Below are 15,666 nucleotides of genomic sequence, written 5' to 3' on the forward strand. Positions count from 1 at the left end.
TTAGAATCTTCTTAGCGCCTTGTGAGAAAATTGAACACCTAACTAGACAAATTACATTGGGATATTTATATGGCTATAAAAAAATGTACTAGAATAACCAGATACCCAATAATTAGATCGGATTTTTGGATGCAAAAGAGAAATCATATTATCCAAAACACACATGTTGGTTAATTAGTGGAGTGACTGTTGTATTGTATTCTAGGCTTACAATGAACTTTAACAAATTTTATTTTTATTTTATCTCACATTGTTTGCCCTTTTTGTCACATCAGATGCTTACATAGCATTTCTATAATCTGACAATAACCCTATTTGAGATAATGATGAGATGTTTCTGCTGAGCATGTAAACAGCCACTTGCACAAGTTGTATATTAATTTGAGGTCAGTCACAGCAAACGGAATGAGGCTGAACTAAACTATTGCAAAAACATTTAGCCTGTTCATAAATCTTAAACAAAAGTTGGCAATTTGATGGAAGACTCGTGGTGGGTTAAGTAAGAGTACTGTGTCTTACATTAGAAGACTTATACATTTTAAGTAAACTTAGTTTCTTAAACCCCTCTTGCTTAGGGGCTTATTTCTCCAAAAAGCTGTTCATGAACCCTCTAAAATACAAACAATTGGCTGGAAGCTTTGTGAAGCTGAGACTCTGTAGTTTTAGACTAAAATCAGATTTCAAATCCCACCTAAGATTTTCTTTGTTAAATTTATGAATGAGTAAAGCTGGTTTCTGGAGGGATCGGGTGATTGATAGTAAAATGACCATTTGTTGGATTTTGACAATTCTCTTTTAAAAGCGAACTAAAAAGGAGTTTTTGGGACTGTCAGGCAGAATCCATATAAAGGTCCTGTAGCGAGGACTGTATTAACTAAATATTTCAGATGTTCGGATACTGGTTAGCCATCACCGCAGGGTGTCAGATCAGGACAGCAATGCTATGTTCAGGGTGAAGAGAATGAGGAAGGTTCTACAGAGAATCATTTGTAAAAGTCCTATTATTTGTTTTATTTCATTTTATGTAAATTTTGTATTTGTTAGTTTGGAGTACAAACTAACCCTGATTCTTCCCAGAATAAGTGATTTGACTGGAAATAAGTGGGTTACAGCTTTATCTTTATGTACAGCATATCAAGCAGCTTGAGAGTTCCCTTTTATAAGATGGGTGACAAAATGGAATAAAAAAGAAAAAGTCCAACGTCCCCCGCGTGGGACGCAATATTATAATAGATCCATGGTGGGACCATGGGTGGGACGCGATATTATAATAGATCCATGGTGGGACCATGGGTGGGACGCGATATGGTGGGACCATGGGTGGGACGCGATATTATAATAGATCCATGGTGGGACCATGGGTGGGACGCGATATTATAATAGATCCATGGTGGGACCATGGGTGGGACGCGATATTATAATAGATCCATGGTGGGACCATGGGTGGGACGCGATATTATAATAGATCCATGGTGGGACCATGGGTGGGACGCGATATTATAATAGATCCATGGTGGGACCATGGGTGGGATGCGATATTATAATAGATCCATGGTGGGACCATGGGTGGGACGCGATATTATAATAGATCCATGGTGGGACCATGGGTGGGACGCGATATTATAATAGATCCATGGTGGGACCATGGGTGGGACGCCCGCAGGGGACTGTACTTCGTCATGACTGCACGGCCCCTTTAAGAAACCGAGCGGGATTCAACCCTTGGCCCCGCCCACAGCGTGTTAATGCGGAAACCGAAACTAAACAGCTCAGACATCAAAATGGGAGCATCGCTGGACACCCCAGCGACATGTTGTCTGTGCGAAACGCTGACCCAGGACCCCGTCACCCTGAAGTGCGATCACAGCTTCTGCCGGAACTGCATCGGGGATTTGTGGAGTATTCAGCCCAACGGACCGTACCACTGTCCCAACTGGAGGTGTAAAACAGTCTACCACACGCTCCCGTTTGATCACAACTTAATACGACGGAAGCAGCAGCCGAGCCAGAGTCCATGGCCTTCCCCAAGCAGCAATGCAGGTGTGACACTAATGCACGGGTTAATCCATTTTAAGGCGATGTTTGCAAATAATAAATGTATTGAATTTATGTCGGTCACCGGAAGATGTCGCCTGTCATGATTGTTTTGGTTTGTTTAGGATCAGAAACGTTTGACCTGCCTAGGATCAACAACCAAAGTCTAACTACCCCTTACGTAAGGTCAAATACTCCTCCTGAGTAGCCTAGTTGGCAGCTAGATGTTAGTTATTTTTCAGTCAAACAAAGTTAAAGGTGCACTAAGCAACTTTTCTTGTGGAGGTCCGCCACCTGCTCGTCTCCATCGACTGCCCTGCGAGAAATATGGCATTAAACCTAGCTATCTTATATTCCCACTGTGAGCAGGGTTGTCTCTCTGCACAGTTGACCTGTAGCTAGTCAGAGTGGTGTTGCCTGCTTGTCTCCATGGAGATGCGTAAGGCTACCTATGTCTGTCTGTCTATCTACATCTCAATGAAGCTATCTATAGGCTATGGTTCAATGCCATACTATGGAACATTTTATGCAAACCATTATAATCTCCACGGGACAAGAAAATGGCGAAACCACCACCAGAAAACTGTGATGTCATATTGAAAAAGAAACATATTTTTTGCGAGGCAAGTTTATTTGTAGAGCACAAATCATACACAAGGCAATTCATACAACAGGAACAAAAATGCATTACAATCACAAAGAGTGAAGATAAAATAATTTCAGTCTATGCACAGCTTAACAAAACAGTTTTTAGCTTAGATTTGAACATTACTAGAGTAGAAGCCTGTCTCACATCTTCAGGAAGACTGTTTTTTAAGACAGATTTTAGCTGCATAAAACTGAAATGCAGATTCCCCATGTTAAGTCCTGACTCTGGCACCAGCAGGAGGCCGGTCCATGTTTAGTCCTGACTCTGGGCACCAGCAGGAGGCCGGTCCATGTTTAGTCCTGACTCTGGGCACCAGCAGGAGGCCGGTCCATGTTTAGTACTCTGGGCACCAGCAGGAGGCCGGTCCATGTTTAGTCCTGACTCTGGCACCAGCAGGAGGCCGGTCCGTGTTTAGTCTTGACTCTGGGCACCAGCAGGAGGCCGGTCCATGTTTAGTCCTGACTCTGGCACCAGCAGGAGGCCGGTCCATGTTTAGTCCTGACACTGGCACCAGCAGGAGGCCGGTCCATGTTTAGTCCTGACTCTGGCACCAGCAGGAGGCCGGTCCATGTTTAGTCCTGACTCTGGCACCAGCAGGAGGCCGGTCCATGTTTAGTCCTGACTCTGGGCACCAGCAGGAGGCCGGTCCATGTTTAGCCCTGACTCTGGCACCAGCAGGAGGCCGGTCCATGTTTAGCCCTGACTCTGGGCACCAGCAGGAGGCCGGTCCATGTTTAGTCCTGACTCTGGGCACCAGCAGGAGGCCGATCCATGTTTAGTCCTGACTCTGGCACCAGCAGGAGGCCGGCCCATGTTTAGTCCTGACTCTGGCACCAGCAGGAGGCCGGTCCATGTTTAGCCCTGACTCTGGCACCAGCAGGAGGCCGGCCCATGTTTAGTCCTGACTCTGGCACCAGCAGGAGGCCGGTCCCTGAGGTCCTCAGAGTCCGAGATATTTTTTATGTTAAGTTGCTGATGTTATTCATTTGACATGGTTGTTAAAGTTAAGTCTGAGTCCATGCAGAAAGTAAAGCCATGTTAAAAATATTCTTTAACCTACATTCTTTTCACAGATTGATGATGATGGTGGCATAATTTCGTTTTTTTCCAAAATAATACTAGTATTTCCTCGTGTAAAACTGAACCTTAAACCACCAGGCCAAAACATGATTCAGTTTTCTCTCTATTCAGTTCATAGTAAAATGAATGAAAAAGTGAAATTCCAAGCAGCTGTGTAATGATACATAACTTTAATCATTTATTGTAACCATTTTATCATTTGTGAGTAGTACAGAACAAACCAATTGAATTAGTCTAGATTAGGATAGACTATGAGTGTAGCAAATATATTTAATCTGTGGGATTTCTCTGCAGACCTAACAAGACGCCTAAATAAAACAAGACTTTCTTATCATAAAAAATAACAAAATGTCTTCTTGTTTCGTTCTATTTCCAGCCACCTCCAAAAACAATGAACATCCATCCACCTCCAGCTCTGCCCTGGGGCGGCCCTCCCTCTCCAGTCGCCTGCTTGGTAAAAGAAAGGCCAGTGCTCCGGTTATAGATGTACCAGAGGCAAAGAAATCAAGTTTGTCACCGAAAGAGAAGTCCAACGATGCGCAGACTCCAAGCACATCTTTGTCCCATGAATCTGGTGTGGAGACCATCGAAGAGCCTCAAACCCCTGTTGAATCCACATCCACTACAGAGTCCTGTGGCAGCTCTGAAATGATTGACCTCTCAGTCTCTGACGTTGAGCATAAAGCGGAAGAGGTTATTATTTTGGATCAGTCTGACAATGAAGTGGATATATGTGATGCCCCTTTGCCGACAAGTCCTGAAGCAGTCCCCATAAATCATCAATCACCAAAGAAACCTGCTGCCACCTCCAGCCTATCCCCTATGAGTGCCTCTCCAAAACAAAATGATTCAAGTCCCGCAAGCCAACGTCCTACGCTGTTCAGTGCACACCGCGTTGCTCCGTCAGACTCTGCTAATTATACAAGCATCGCACCTCGGCTTGAAAGCTACAAAACCAAGCAAATACCCTGCAATTATTGTCCAAAATTAGCATATCAATTTGCAGTAAAGACCTGCTTGGTGTGCGGGGCGTCCATGTGTTCAGAGCACCTACGGCCACATCTGGACCAGCCTGTGTTTCAGAATCACACGCTGGTTCCCCCCATCGAGGACACGTCTCTCTGGAGGTGTCAGGAGCACCAGGAGATGAACAGGATCTACTGTCGTCAGTGCGGGCTGTGTGTGTGCACCGTCTGCACAGTCATAGGGTCCCATCGTGACCATGTCTGCATCAGCATCAGGGATGCCGAGAGAGAGCTGCGGGTAAATGCATGCTTTTACTTCATTATGTTTAAGTATAGACTGGAGGTGGGTGCTGTTCATATTTCTTATAGCAGAGGGCTATGTAAACACAGGAGTTCAGGCCTTGCCTGTTTCACCAGTATGTGCGCACTTTCACAGCCGTGCTTCTGGCATCTTGCCAGCTTTTGGCGCTCGGGCCTAATAATTAAGAAACCAAGCGAGAACAATGACTCAATGAATCCATGGAATTAATTACAGTCCTAGACCCAAAAAATTAATAAAATAATTCACAAATGCAATAGAATACAATTTTATGAGCAAATATTTGCATACATCAAAACTTTGTACTATAAACACATTTTATTTCAGTACCGAGTCCCTGAATATATTTAAATCCACAAAGTATTAATTTTATGATCCTGATCACATTATGTGTTCCAATGTGATCCAATTTCTTTTCAGGGAAATCTTAAAGAAGAAATCAAGCAACTGCAGGTGGCTGAACAACAAGTCAATCACGCTGTGTCTGAACTCACAGAGAAGAAAGATGCCTTTGAAGTAAGTGTCTATTTAGAATATTAGCTTTTGAATAAGAGGAACCAGTTACACTTTTAGCTGGAGAGTAATAAAATGAATCCGAATAATGGGGTAGTGCGTCTTTTTATTTTGGCACTTCCTGTCACAGGTCACTACAGGAAATGATCTGCCCTGGTTTTAGTTCTATCCTCATTGTCACACACTGCTTTTTATTAATATTTTATATGAACAGTTTTTCCTTATTACTCTCTAATCTACTTTAATGGATTATATGATAAATTATGATTCTGAGTGAACTTCTGTAAATGATAGATTCTTTAAGCATTTGTCCCTTCTCCGTCCTCAGATGATTTTCAGGGAGACTCACTCAGGAGTGAAGCTGCAGTACGGGGTGATCCGAGAGGCTCTGGAGCAGGAGGAGCAGATGGCCCTGCAGTGTGTGGCCGAGGAGGAGAAGAGGGTCCTGGGGGGATTAGAAACCAAACTCGGGCACCTCCAGAGCTCACTTCAGTCGATCCAGCAAGGCCTGCACTCCCTGGAGGGACTGTCCGACGCCAAAGGGGACAAACGTGTACAGGACCAGGCTTTCATCATGGCGAGTACACTTCTTGGAAATCACATTTTAAAATTGGTTTAGTGCAAGATGTCTGTATTTAACTCAATGTTATGTGTCTTCATCTAGGAATATGGCAAAGTAGCACAACTGTAAGTACTTCATGGCTTCGTTTTCCACATTTAAAACTGTTCAATCTTTATGTTGGTAATGTTTTAACACTGATGTATCTGCCTTTTTTCTTTATAAATGAGTAAAGTATCTTGTAAACACAGCACGTTATGGCACAATCATACCAGTGTTTTATCTTTCGTAAACCCTAAGAACTAGTTAAATATTTCCTCCTTCCACGGTTTGAAAATCTAGTACCCAAGCTTGAACATAACTCAAAATGCGTTGTTGCCATGGTAACATTTGTAGATGATTATTACGTCTGAGTAGAGTTTTGTGGTTTCTTGCAATCGTTTGTGCCGTCTTTCCTCAGGGCTAGTGCCATGGGAAGCTATGTGCAGCACTTGGAAGCTCCAGAAGAGGTAAACCAGGCGAGGCTTCAGTGTTTGCAGAAGTGGACGGAGAAACGGCTGGATAATGTGGTCATCACCGTGCCAGGCAATGACCGGGACCTCTACAGGCTGCTCTGTACGTTTCCCATGTTACTCACTCAAAGCAAAACTACACCGCTAATTGTCTGCGAGTTCATTACCAACATCTAGGTCAACTCTTTTCCCGTATATTTATTTAAAAACAGAAAGATGCCCTAGAACAAACCTTAATACAGTATATGACATAGAACTACAATTGTGGCTTGCCTTAAATCTGTTAATGTAAGTGTAGATTATTATCAATACAATTTACTTTCACAACAAAAATTCCTCATGTTTTGCATTGTGATTAGTTATGCCACACTTTACTTCGCTATATAGTATTGGCATTGCACCTCAATAAATGCCACCGCTAAGCATTATTCAACAGCCGTTTTGGTTACAGCTTTAATTATTAGATCGCTGCACAACTTTACTCTTAATTCATCTGCAAGTCGCAATCACAGCAAACATGAGGTCTCACTGCCTTCAGTTAACGGTACTCGTAACGACTTGTGCGATTACTCATCGTCCGCCCTCGTTTCCCTGTGAACAGATGGAACCACTCCAGTCCTGGATGAAGATTCGGCACATCCCAAGTTGCATCTGTCTGAAGACAAACGCACAGTGACCCACAGTGACTCGCAGCAGGCCTACACGGACCACGAGTCTCGCTTTACATCCTTTCCTCAGGTGCTCGCGCTAACCAGCCTGGACAAGGACCGCTGGTACTGGGAGGTGGACGTGTCCGTAGCCGATGGGCGTTGGAAAGTAGGCGTGAGCGAGGGGCGGATCGAACGAAAAGGCCAGAAAGACGGCTCGCGGTTGGGCTTCAACTGCTACTCCTGGTGCTTGGCGTGTGATAGGAAAAAGGTGGAGGCGCTGCACGACAAAGTGGCCACATCTGTCAACGCTGATAAGCTCGAGAGAGTCGGGGTCTGCATCGATTTTGAAGAAGGCACTTTATCATTCTTCAATGTGACACCAGGGGGCAGCCTCGTGTTGATGCATTCCTTCAAACACCAGTTCAACGATCCAGTTTATCCAGCGTTCTCTGTGTCGAAGACAAATATCACCATCGCTGATTTGTTCCGTTCGTAATTCACTTGAGTAAATTGTAGTCGACGTGGAGAGAATGCATCGAAGCGCTGTGCCTTTTATCTCATCTCGTATTTTATGGTCTGCGCTGTAACCATGACATTCCTGGCTTACTGAAGGCGTTATCGTTTTTAAATGGCATCCTCAATAATAGTTTAATGTTTTTGTAATACATTCCAATAGCTGTTCAAGCAAACATTTCAAGATTGGCAATTGACAAGATTAAATGTGCTTCTACATTGGCTAAGCACATTTTGTTCATTTGTTTGTTCAAAGTTTTAACTCATTTTTATAGGCTTTGCTGTTTTAGTTTAGTCATTGAGCTAGCCTAGGGTATGAATACATTTTACAATACGATTTTAATCATCCATTTTAATCTTGAGTATGAATTTTGTTTCTATTATTTTTTTAATCAACTTTTCTTTTTGTGTCTTTATTCTGAGCCCATATAATGTAAATGTATTGTAACTTTGAATCTTGCTTCATGAAAATAAAACCTACATATCTATCATCATGGCATTTCCTGCTTTCAATTGTAAATGGCAACACAGGTGTTGGAGTGGGTCTGTTTGCCCTCAACAGGTGACAGTTGCTGTGCTAACTTTGAACTCGACCTGCCCCCACAGCATCTGAAATGTACTGACAACAAACACACTGCTTTTGGCATAATGTCCCTCTGGCGTCACACTAAATTATCCACCTCCTCGTAAAATATTGGCTCATTAATTCGGACTGAGGAGGCTGTGTGCTTGACGTCACGGAGGGGGATCAAAGTAATGTTTGGATAGAGTCTGGTTGAGTGAAGAGTACCAGAATGCCAGCGCTTCAAAAGACAGCTGGCTCAGGTCTAGATGTTTCTGGATTTGTTGACAAAATGGTTGCCGTGACAGTGTAATGATTTACTGCAAAAGTATTGTGTGCTGCGGCGACTTCTTTGAACTGGAGTGGGAAAGTTATTTGGTCAAAAGTACTAATGAGTTTCAGCTTTGTTTCTACAGTTATGCCCTATTTAGATGACTTTTCACCATTAAAAGTTGTAATATTTTGTCTTGAATTGTTAATTGCTTGGAAATAAGAGATTATTTTAAAAGCAAAATTAAGTCTATTTAATGCAACCTTTTTTAAGGTATCTAAATTTAAAGTTTTTCTTGCATTTACTTTATCATTCAGAATGTTTGATTTCATAAAACTGGTTACAAACGTAAGGAATCTAGACTATGAGAATGAATTAAAATGAAACATTTCTCTGGTCATGTCCCCAGTTATTGTGAATAAATTACTATTATGACTATTTTTCTGTCATAATTGTAAGACTAGAAAAACTAAAGTTTCATCACCCAAGGATGTAAAATTACAGTTATTTGATTTTTGTAGTTCAATAACCTGGTCTCTAAAATTGAAATTGTATAAAACATTTATCATTTGTTACTTTCACCTTGGTATTTGAATATAGTTTTGATCTTCCTTGACAGACTTTATTACATCCCTTCAAGGTCTTCTCCAACTTTTATCAGTGAGGGAGAAGTGGGATCAGCATAATATGAAGGTAGTAAAAGACACTTTTTGGTTTATCTCAGGTCTCAGCTGTCAGGGGCAGGATATGAGGAGGAGGCAGCAGGAGCCCTCATGGTAATTAAATTCCCCTCTCCTGGTGGTCCAATGAGCCCTTTTCTATGCGCACTAGTTGCCATGAATGAAATGAGGAAAGGTGAACAGTGATTTTTTGGAGGGGGAAGAATTTATTTGATCTGAAAGACCAAAACTCAACAGCAATATGAATGTGAAGGTATGATCTGTTTCTGTGTCCTTGTGCGAGGCATTTTAGAGAATAAAGTGACATTTGAATTTACTCTAGTTTATTGTTGAGAAACTAGGCAGACTTTAAGAATTATTTATTTTTGTTGCAATACTATGAAAATAGTGTATATTTTGAAAGAAGCTGATGCAGAATGTATTTGTAATTGTATTAGGTTGTCAAAAAGTGATACCCAGATTTCAACAGGTATCAATACTTGGAGAGAACACACACACACACACACAAAAGGTTTCAAAATATGAGTATCATGTCAACACTAAACCATAAACTAAGGTTGTCAAAATGAAATTAAAATAAAATGAATGAAAATCAGGTACTAATCGATACTTAAACTCGATACACATTTGAACAAGTATCGATACAAAAAGAAAACAAGACAAAATGTGACCTTTTGTGAGCAGTGTTATGGTGATTTTGATCTGACATACTGTACATATTGTGTTGGTCGTTATTTCCACATAGGCAATATAGGCCATCTCTGCTTGTGGACAGCCTAACCTTGGTTTTTAATGGGATAGTTTCCTCATTACCTTCCTGGTGAGGCCCCTACATCCTCAAAGGGAGGGCCCAATGTGTCGCCTTGTCATAATACTTTGCACAGTAAGATTCCCACTGGAGTCACCTGTCCAAGGCATCTCTCCATGGACTATTTATGTATGAATTAATATGTCACTATCTGAGAGCCGTGCCGCCTCAAAGCAGTTTTTACCTTTCAGAGATACTAATTCTGTGTTCTGAGTTATTGTTATCAGACGGTGTGGACGATAAATAAGGTTTATGCATGGATAAGTAGTCCATGAGTGTTTTGCAAGTCGATGTTGAATTAAAACACATTCAGAGCCAACTTGTGCATTAAGACGGATGTGCTGTCGGAGACGATGAACGAGGAAGTGCTCTTGTCTTTCAGAGCAGAGCAATAAAAGCTTTATATAATAGGTCTAATTTGGAAAGCCTTGAAGACGGCTCCTCTTTGTTGCTAGGCGCCGTGGTGAAATAATCATTCACATCAAAAGTTAAACAAATGAACATGGGCACAGAAATGTCTTTCTTGTGGAATATGCTCATCCCATACAGGAGAATATGAGTTGAAACACTTGAACACATAAATAATGCATGTCATTACTTTTTCCACATCATTCTATAGAAACCTGCAGACAAAATATGATGTGTCCGACGTGCAGAGCCTGTGCTTGTAAAAGATGTAATAGAATATATGCAAATGAGTGTTCGCTCAAAGCATGCAAATGATTGTGCCATCCACTTTACCAGCTTGTCAGGAGATGCCACAGACATAACAACCATGTATAATTAATATGTTCTCTTCAGTATGACATAAACACTGGCCCAAGTAGATTTATGTCATTCACAAAGAGCGAGAGTGAGCCAACATAACTTTTCTGTTCCCATCATACACAAACAGGATTTTAAAAAATTACATTGTTTCTTTTTTATGTATAATCACATTTACGTTCAAATGTCACGATTTATCTCAGCCACCATAACTGTATTGTTTAAATAGAAGACATTCAAATCTGTCCACTGACATTTAGGTTTCAGGCATTCTCTTATATAATTCATTATAAGTAATAGTTCATTCTTTAAATTCCTGTGATTGGAATGTGGTTTATCTGATTGTTTAAACTTGCGGCGTATACATTGCTCTGAATACACTGGAAGTAAGTATGTAAAACTGTTGAGATACCATGAACAATATTTGTAAAGTATTGAATCTTCTTTTTGGACATCCAGAGTGCTATCTGAATTTGGCATGAAGAGATTGATTTGATTTCTATTAAATTATTACCTTTTGTCACTTGATCCCATAGTTTATAAGATTGAATTCATGAGTAAATACAAATATTCTCTGTAATCTGAAACTATAAATCATAACCATTGATCTCTAAACAAGTAAAACAATGTTTTTTTTTTTTCTATACTCGAAATAATCCACATAGAACTAATTCAGAAGGATATAACCTCTTATGTTTTAAGTTGATTATTGTATTTAATATAGGACAGTGCACATTAATCAACATGTTTGTCCAACAGGTAAATATGATGTGTCCGCAGTTCCAATGGCAGGTTTATGGAACATGTCACAAAACAGATCAGTGAGATAATTCTTCACTCATTCTTGCAGTCTCCTATCCTCTTTACCCAGGAGGCCTTGTGGCCCCATCCTCCGTTGTCATGGCAGCGGGGTGCTCAGGTGATTGGGCGCCTCACGTGTTGGGCCGTGTCACCTGACAGACCTGGCATGGTCCATGGAAATGTGAGAACGCGCTGAGCTGCCACGACTCTATTGTAAAGGTCCATTCTTTGGCCCTTCAGCCTCAGGGAAATCTAATTACAGTGTCTTTGGACTTGTCAGATCAGCTGAAACACATCAAGTCTTCTTATTCATCAATCAAATCAATCAAAAATGTTCCCTAAGAGTGTACAACTACCACCACCACAACTACAACTAGAGCTAAAATTAGTACATTCTCTCACATTATTCTTTTCTCTACTGCTATTACTACTGCTGGTTTTCTTACAATGATTTGTATTATCATTGCCTAGTTATAGCAAAAGGCAAATCACACAAAGGTACATTTATTAAGCAAGGCAAGTTTATTTGTGGAGCACATTTCATACACAAGGCAATTCAAAGTGCTTCACACAACAGGAACAAAAATGCATTCAAATCTCAAAGAAATAACAGAAATTACAGATTTAAGATAAGATAAAATAAGATAATCCTTTAATGTCCACACAAGGGGAAATGTTACAACGCAGTAGAAACAGGAGGAAAGGACAGAATCAAAACAAGGATAAAAAAAAAAACAAATTTATATTCTAACACTACAACATAGTCCCAGTTTGTGTAGCTTCGCTCTCCTCAGTCCCTAACCTGTCAGATCTGTGAGATTAAAATAGCTCTTGTCTCTCCTCAGATCATCCCTCTCATACTCTGCCCGGCTGCCCGCCGTGCTCTACAGCTCCACACTGTAAATTCTTTATGATCTGCCTTAAGTTTGTGATGGGTCAGTATTCAAAGACAGGAAAAGAACAAGCTTTCACTCCATTAAGTGTTAGGTACTGTTCGGAGGAGGTCTAAACCCCCGAAGGGTTAAAACGCGGAGGAATGACGGCCACGGCGCTAGGCTAGCGGCGCTAGCAGCTAGCTAGCTTGGGAGAACAAACATGCCTCACAGATAACCGTAAAAACTACGAAAACTAACGCAAAGCACCATAAAACACACACAAAGCACGACCCACACAACCCACGGGTCAACCCACGCCGAAAAATAACCCAACAACATGGTGATAACAAAGTTTAGCTTTCAACTTAGCTCCAAGGCCCGGAGCTAAACGCTGGTTTAGCCACGAAAAATAACGCAAAGCACCATAAAATAGAAACAAATTAAACCAGATTACCACAGATTATACCAGGCCAAAACAGCTAGTTTCAAGAGACTACGTAATGTTAATTATTCAGCAAGTAGTAACATTAAGCCCCTATTTATTATGCAGAGTGCACTGAAGCAGCATGTTAGCTTAGCATTGCTCCTTCCCTGCTCAGGTGCCCAGGCAAAAGTGACATCACGAGACCACCTTAAAACACAGCGTAAAAGTAATACTTTAGAGCAAAAGTACCTCAGTTCCGTTGCAATGCAGTCCAGGGAATCGTAAGCTCTGAAGACAGTCCAGAGTTACAGAATCATGTCTCTGAGGAGACAGCAGCTGCTGCTGAAACAGTAGCCATGTGGTTCGCAGCTGATTGGTGGAAAAATATAAACAATGTGTTGGCTGCCCCCCAGGAGGGAGGCGTCACATATGCTTTGTGACATCACATATGCTTTGTGACATCACATATGCTTTGTGACATCACATATGCTTTGTGACATCACATATGCTCTGTGACATCACATATGCTTTGTGACATCACATATGCTTTGTGACATCACATATGCTCTGTGACATCACATATGCTTTGTGACATCACGTGTGCTTTGAAGATCAAGGTATAAAAGAAGCAGTGCGGTGCGGTTTACTGATCCAAGATGTCTCTGCCCTACAAGATGGATGATACCCAGAGCTTTCACCCTCACAGTCCCGGACTTCGACCCTGCGATGAGGATTACAACGCAACGTTGGAGGCGGAGCGAGGAGAACTACGGCAGGAAATGCGCTGGGTGCAGCAGTACAAGGAATTCATACACGCTTTGGCTGACCTGGGGTTCACCTCCCCCCACCCAGGTCCTACGGTAGAGGAAGAGAACCGGTCACCACCTCCTCCAGGGTTAGTTGGGATCAAGGCGGAACCAGACTTCAGCTCAATTCCGGTGTACCAGGATGAACCGCATCAGGAGGGACCGACCTGGGCCCCAGTGCCAGCTCCTAGAACACACCCGCGACTGGTCCTTTGAGCCGGAAGTAAGACGTCTCTGCCAAAGGAAGAAAACCGGTCACCACCCTCTCCGGGTATGTATGTATGTGTGTGTGTGTGTGTGTGTGTGTGTGTGTGTCTCTGTCTGTCTGTCTGTATGTATGTATGTTTATTTATTTATTTTTATCTTCTACTGAGAGTGTTTTTCAAACTTCCTATAAGTGATCTGTTCTTTTCTTCTGTATCTACCTCTGTATCTACCTGCGTTGCATCAATGAAATTTCCCCATGTGGGACAATAAAGGATTATCTTATCTTATCTTAGTTGGGATCAAGGCGGAACCAGACTTCAGCCCAATTCCGGTGTACCAGGATGAACCGCATCAGGAGGGACCGACCTGGGCCTCAGTGCCAGCTCCTAGACACACCCGTGGCTTGTGTACCGGTTCCAACCTCCTCCACCCCCTCCTGTGCTAGCTGAGGGCGAGGAGAGCTCGGGCCAAGAGGGACCGGAGAGCCCAGGGTTAGGCCCTGCTACGATGATCGACCAGTTTCGCCGAATATGTACAACCGCTCTGACCGGACGAGCACCCCGCCTGTTGAGAGACTGGTTTTGCTGCCAGCCCTCCCGGAGGAGGACGAAGAACAGTCAGCTTGAATAGTTTGTCGTGTAGTTGCCTTTTGTTTAGAGCAAATGTATTCTATACATTTGGGGGCGGCTGTACAAAAGGCCCCATGGCTCCTTTGTTTCCATGTGCTTGCAGTTAGTGGGGCGTCCAGTAGGGGGCGCTCCAGCCTTAGCATTATTGTGTGCTTTATGATGTCACCTGCATTCATTTCCTTTCTGCTGTTCAAGGGTATTTCCGCCTTTGAGTTTATTGTGTGCTTTATGTCATCACATGTGCTTTGTAGATCAAGGTATTAAAGGTTTTTAATTGGTTTAATGGTTTTAATGGTAATGCCGTTTTTAATGTTTTTAATGTTTTTTAATGTGCGGTTTACATGAAAAAAAAAAAAAAAAAACGCCATAACAACAACAACAACAAATGCGATGACAAATCAGATTCCAGTCTGTGTGTACCTGTGAGGTTCAATAAAGCTCCTGAACGCATCCTCATGTCTTCTCATTATTTCCACCCATCCAGATATCCATCCTGGCCTTAAGTATATGTAAAATTGAATATAGCTTCAACTGAATTAAGATTAATTTGCATAATATGCCACAGTTTGAGAAACACTGCAATAAATAATTAATTTACTTCAAATAAAAACACAAAAGTACTCCTACTGAGGACTTTACTTTACTTTTGAGGATGTTTTATCATATCAATTATCAATTTAAATAACAGATGTTAGCAAACTTTTTCCTTTTTCATGGTACGTGTATGGATTGTTAGCACTTTTTGAGCAGAAACATATGGCTCTCTTCATATGGTTGTCGTAGTTACACCATCTCTCTTACAGATGATGAAAGCAGAATGCAATCACCAGCTGCACTGCTGGTTTGGCTTTCCTCTCGACAAAATGCTACATGAGCTTCTTATTGCAGCCTAATTACAAGAGTTGTTGCTATAGTAGTGCTGTATGTTGCCACCAAATGTCTAGTAAAAGGTGATTCATTTTGAATTGCAGCTTGTGATCTTCAGAACTCATTACCTTTTGTCTATTTCTGTCCCCTGCTCTTTGTTATGTTGTTTATTCTGCA

The 15,666-nt window shown here is 41.8% G+C and overlaps 1 protein-coding gene across 1 annotated transcript; it reads left to right on the plus strand.

Moving 5' to 3' along the window:
* Positions 1–1,742: 1,742 nt before the first annotated feature.
* LOC140349047 (tripartite motif-containing protein 14) lies at positions 1,743–7,782 on the plus strand. Its single transcript, XM_072435244.1, has 7 exons — positions 1,743–2,040; positions 4,140–5,026; positions 5,468–5,563; positions 5,889–6,137; positions 6,225–6,247; positions 6,580–6,734; positions 7,233–7,782. The coding sequence occupies exons 1-7, from the start codon at positions 1,746–1,748 to the stop codon at positions 7,775–7,777; spliced, it is 2,250 nt and encodes a 749-aa protein (XP_072291345.1). The 5' UTR covers positions 1,743–1,745; the 3' UTR covers positions 7,778–7,782.
* Positions 7,783–15,666: the final 7,884 nt, after the last annotated feature.

Source organism: Eucyclogobius newberryi, unplaced genomic scaffold, assembly GCF_026437365.1.
Source record: "Eucyclogobius newberryi isolate DKJ021-1_F unplaced genomic scaffold, fEucNew1.0.hap1 SCAF_7, whole genome shotgun sequence".
In the NCBI taxonomy this organism is placed as follows: domain Eukaryota; kingdom Metazoa; phylum Chordata; class Actinopteri; order Gobiiformes; family Gobiidae; genus Eucyclogobius; species Eucyclogobius newberryi.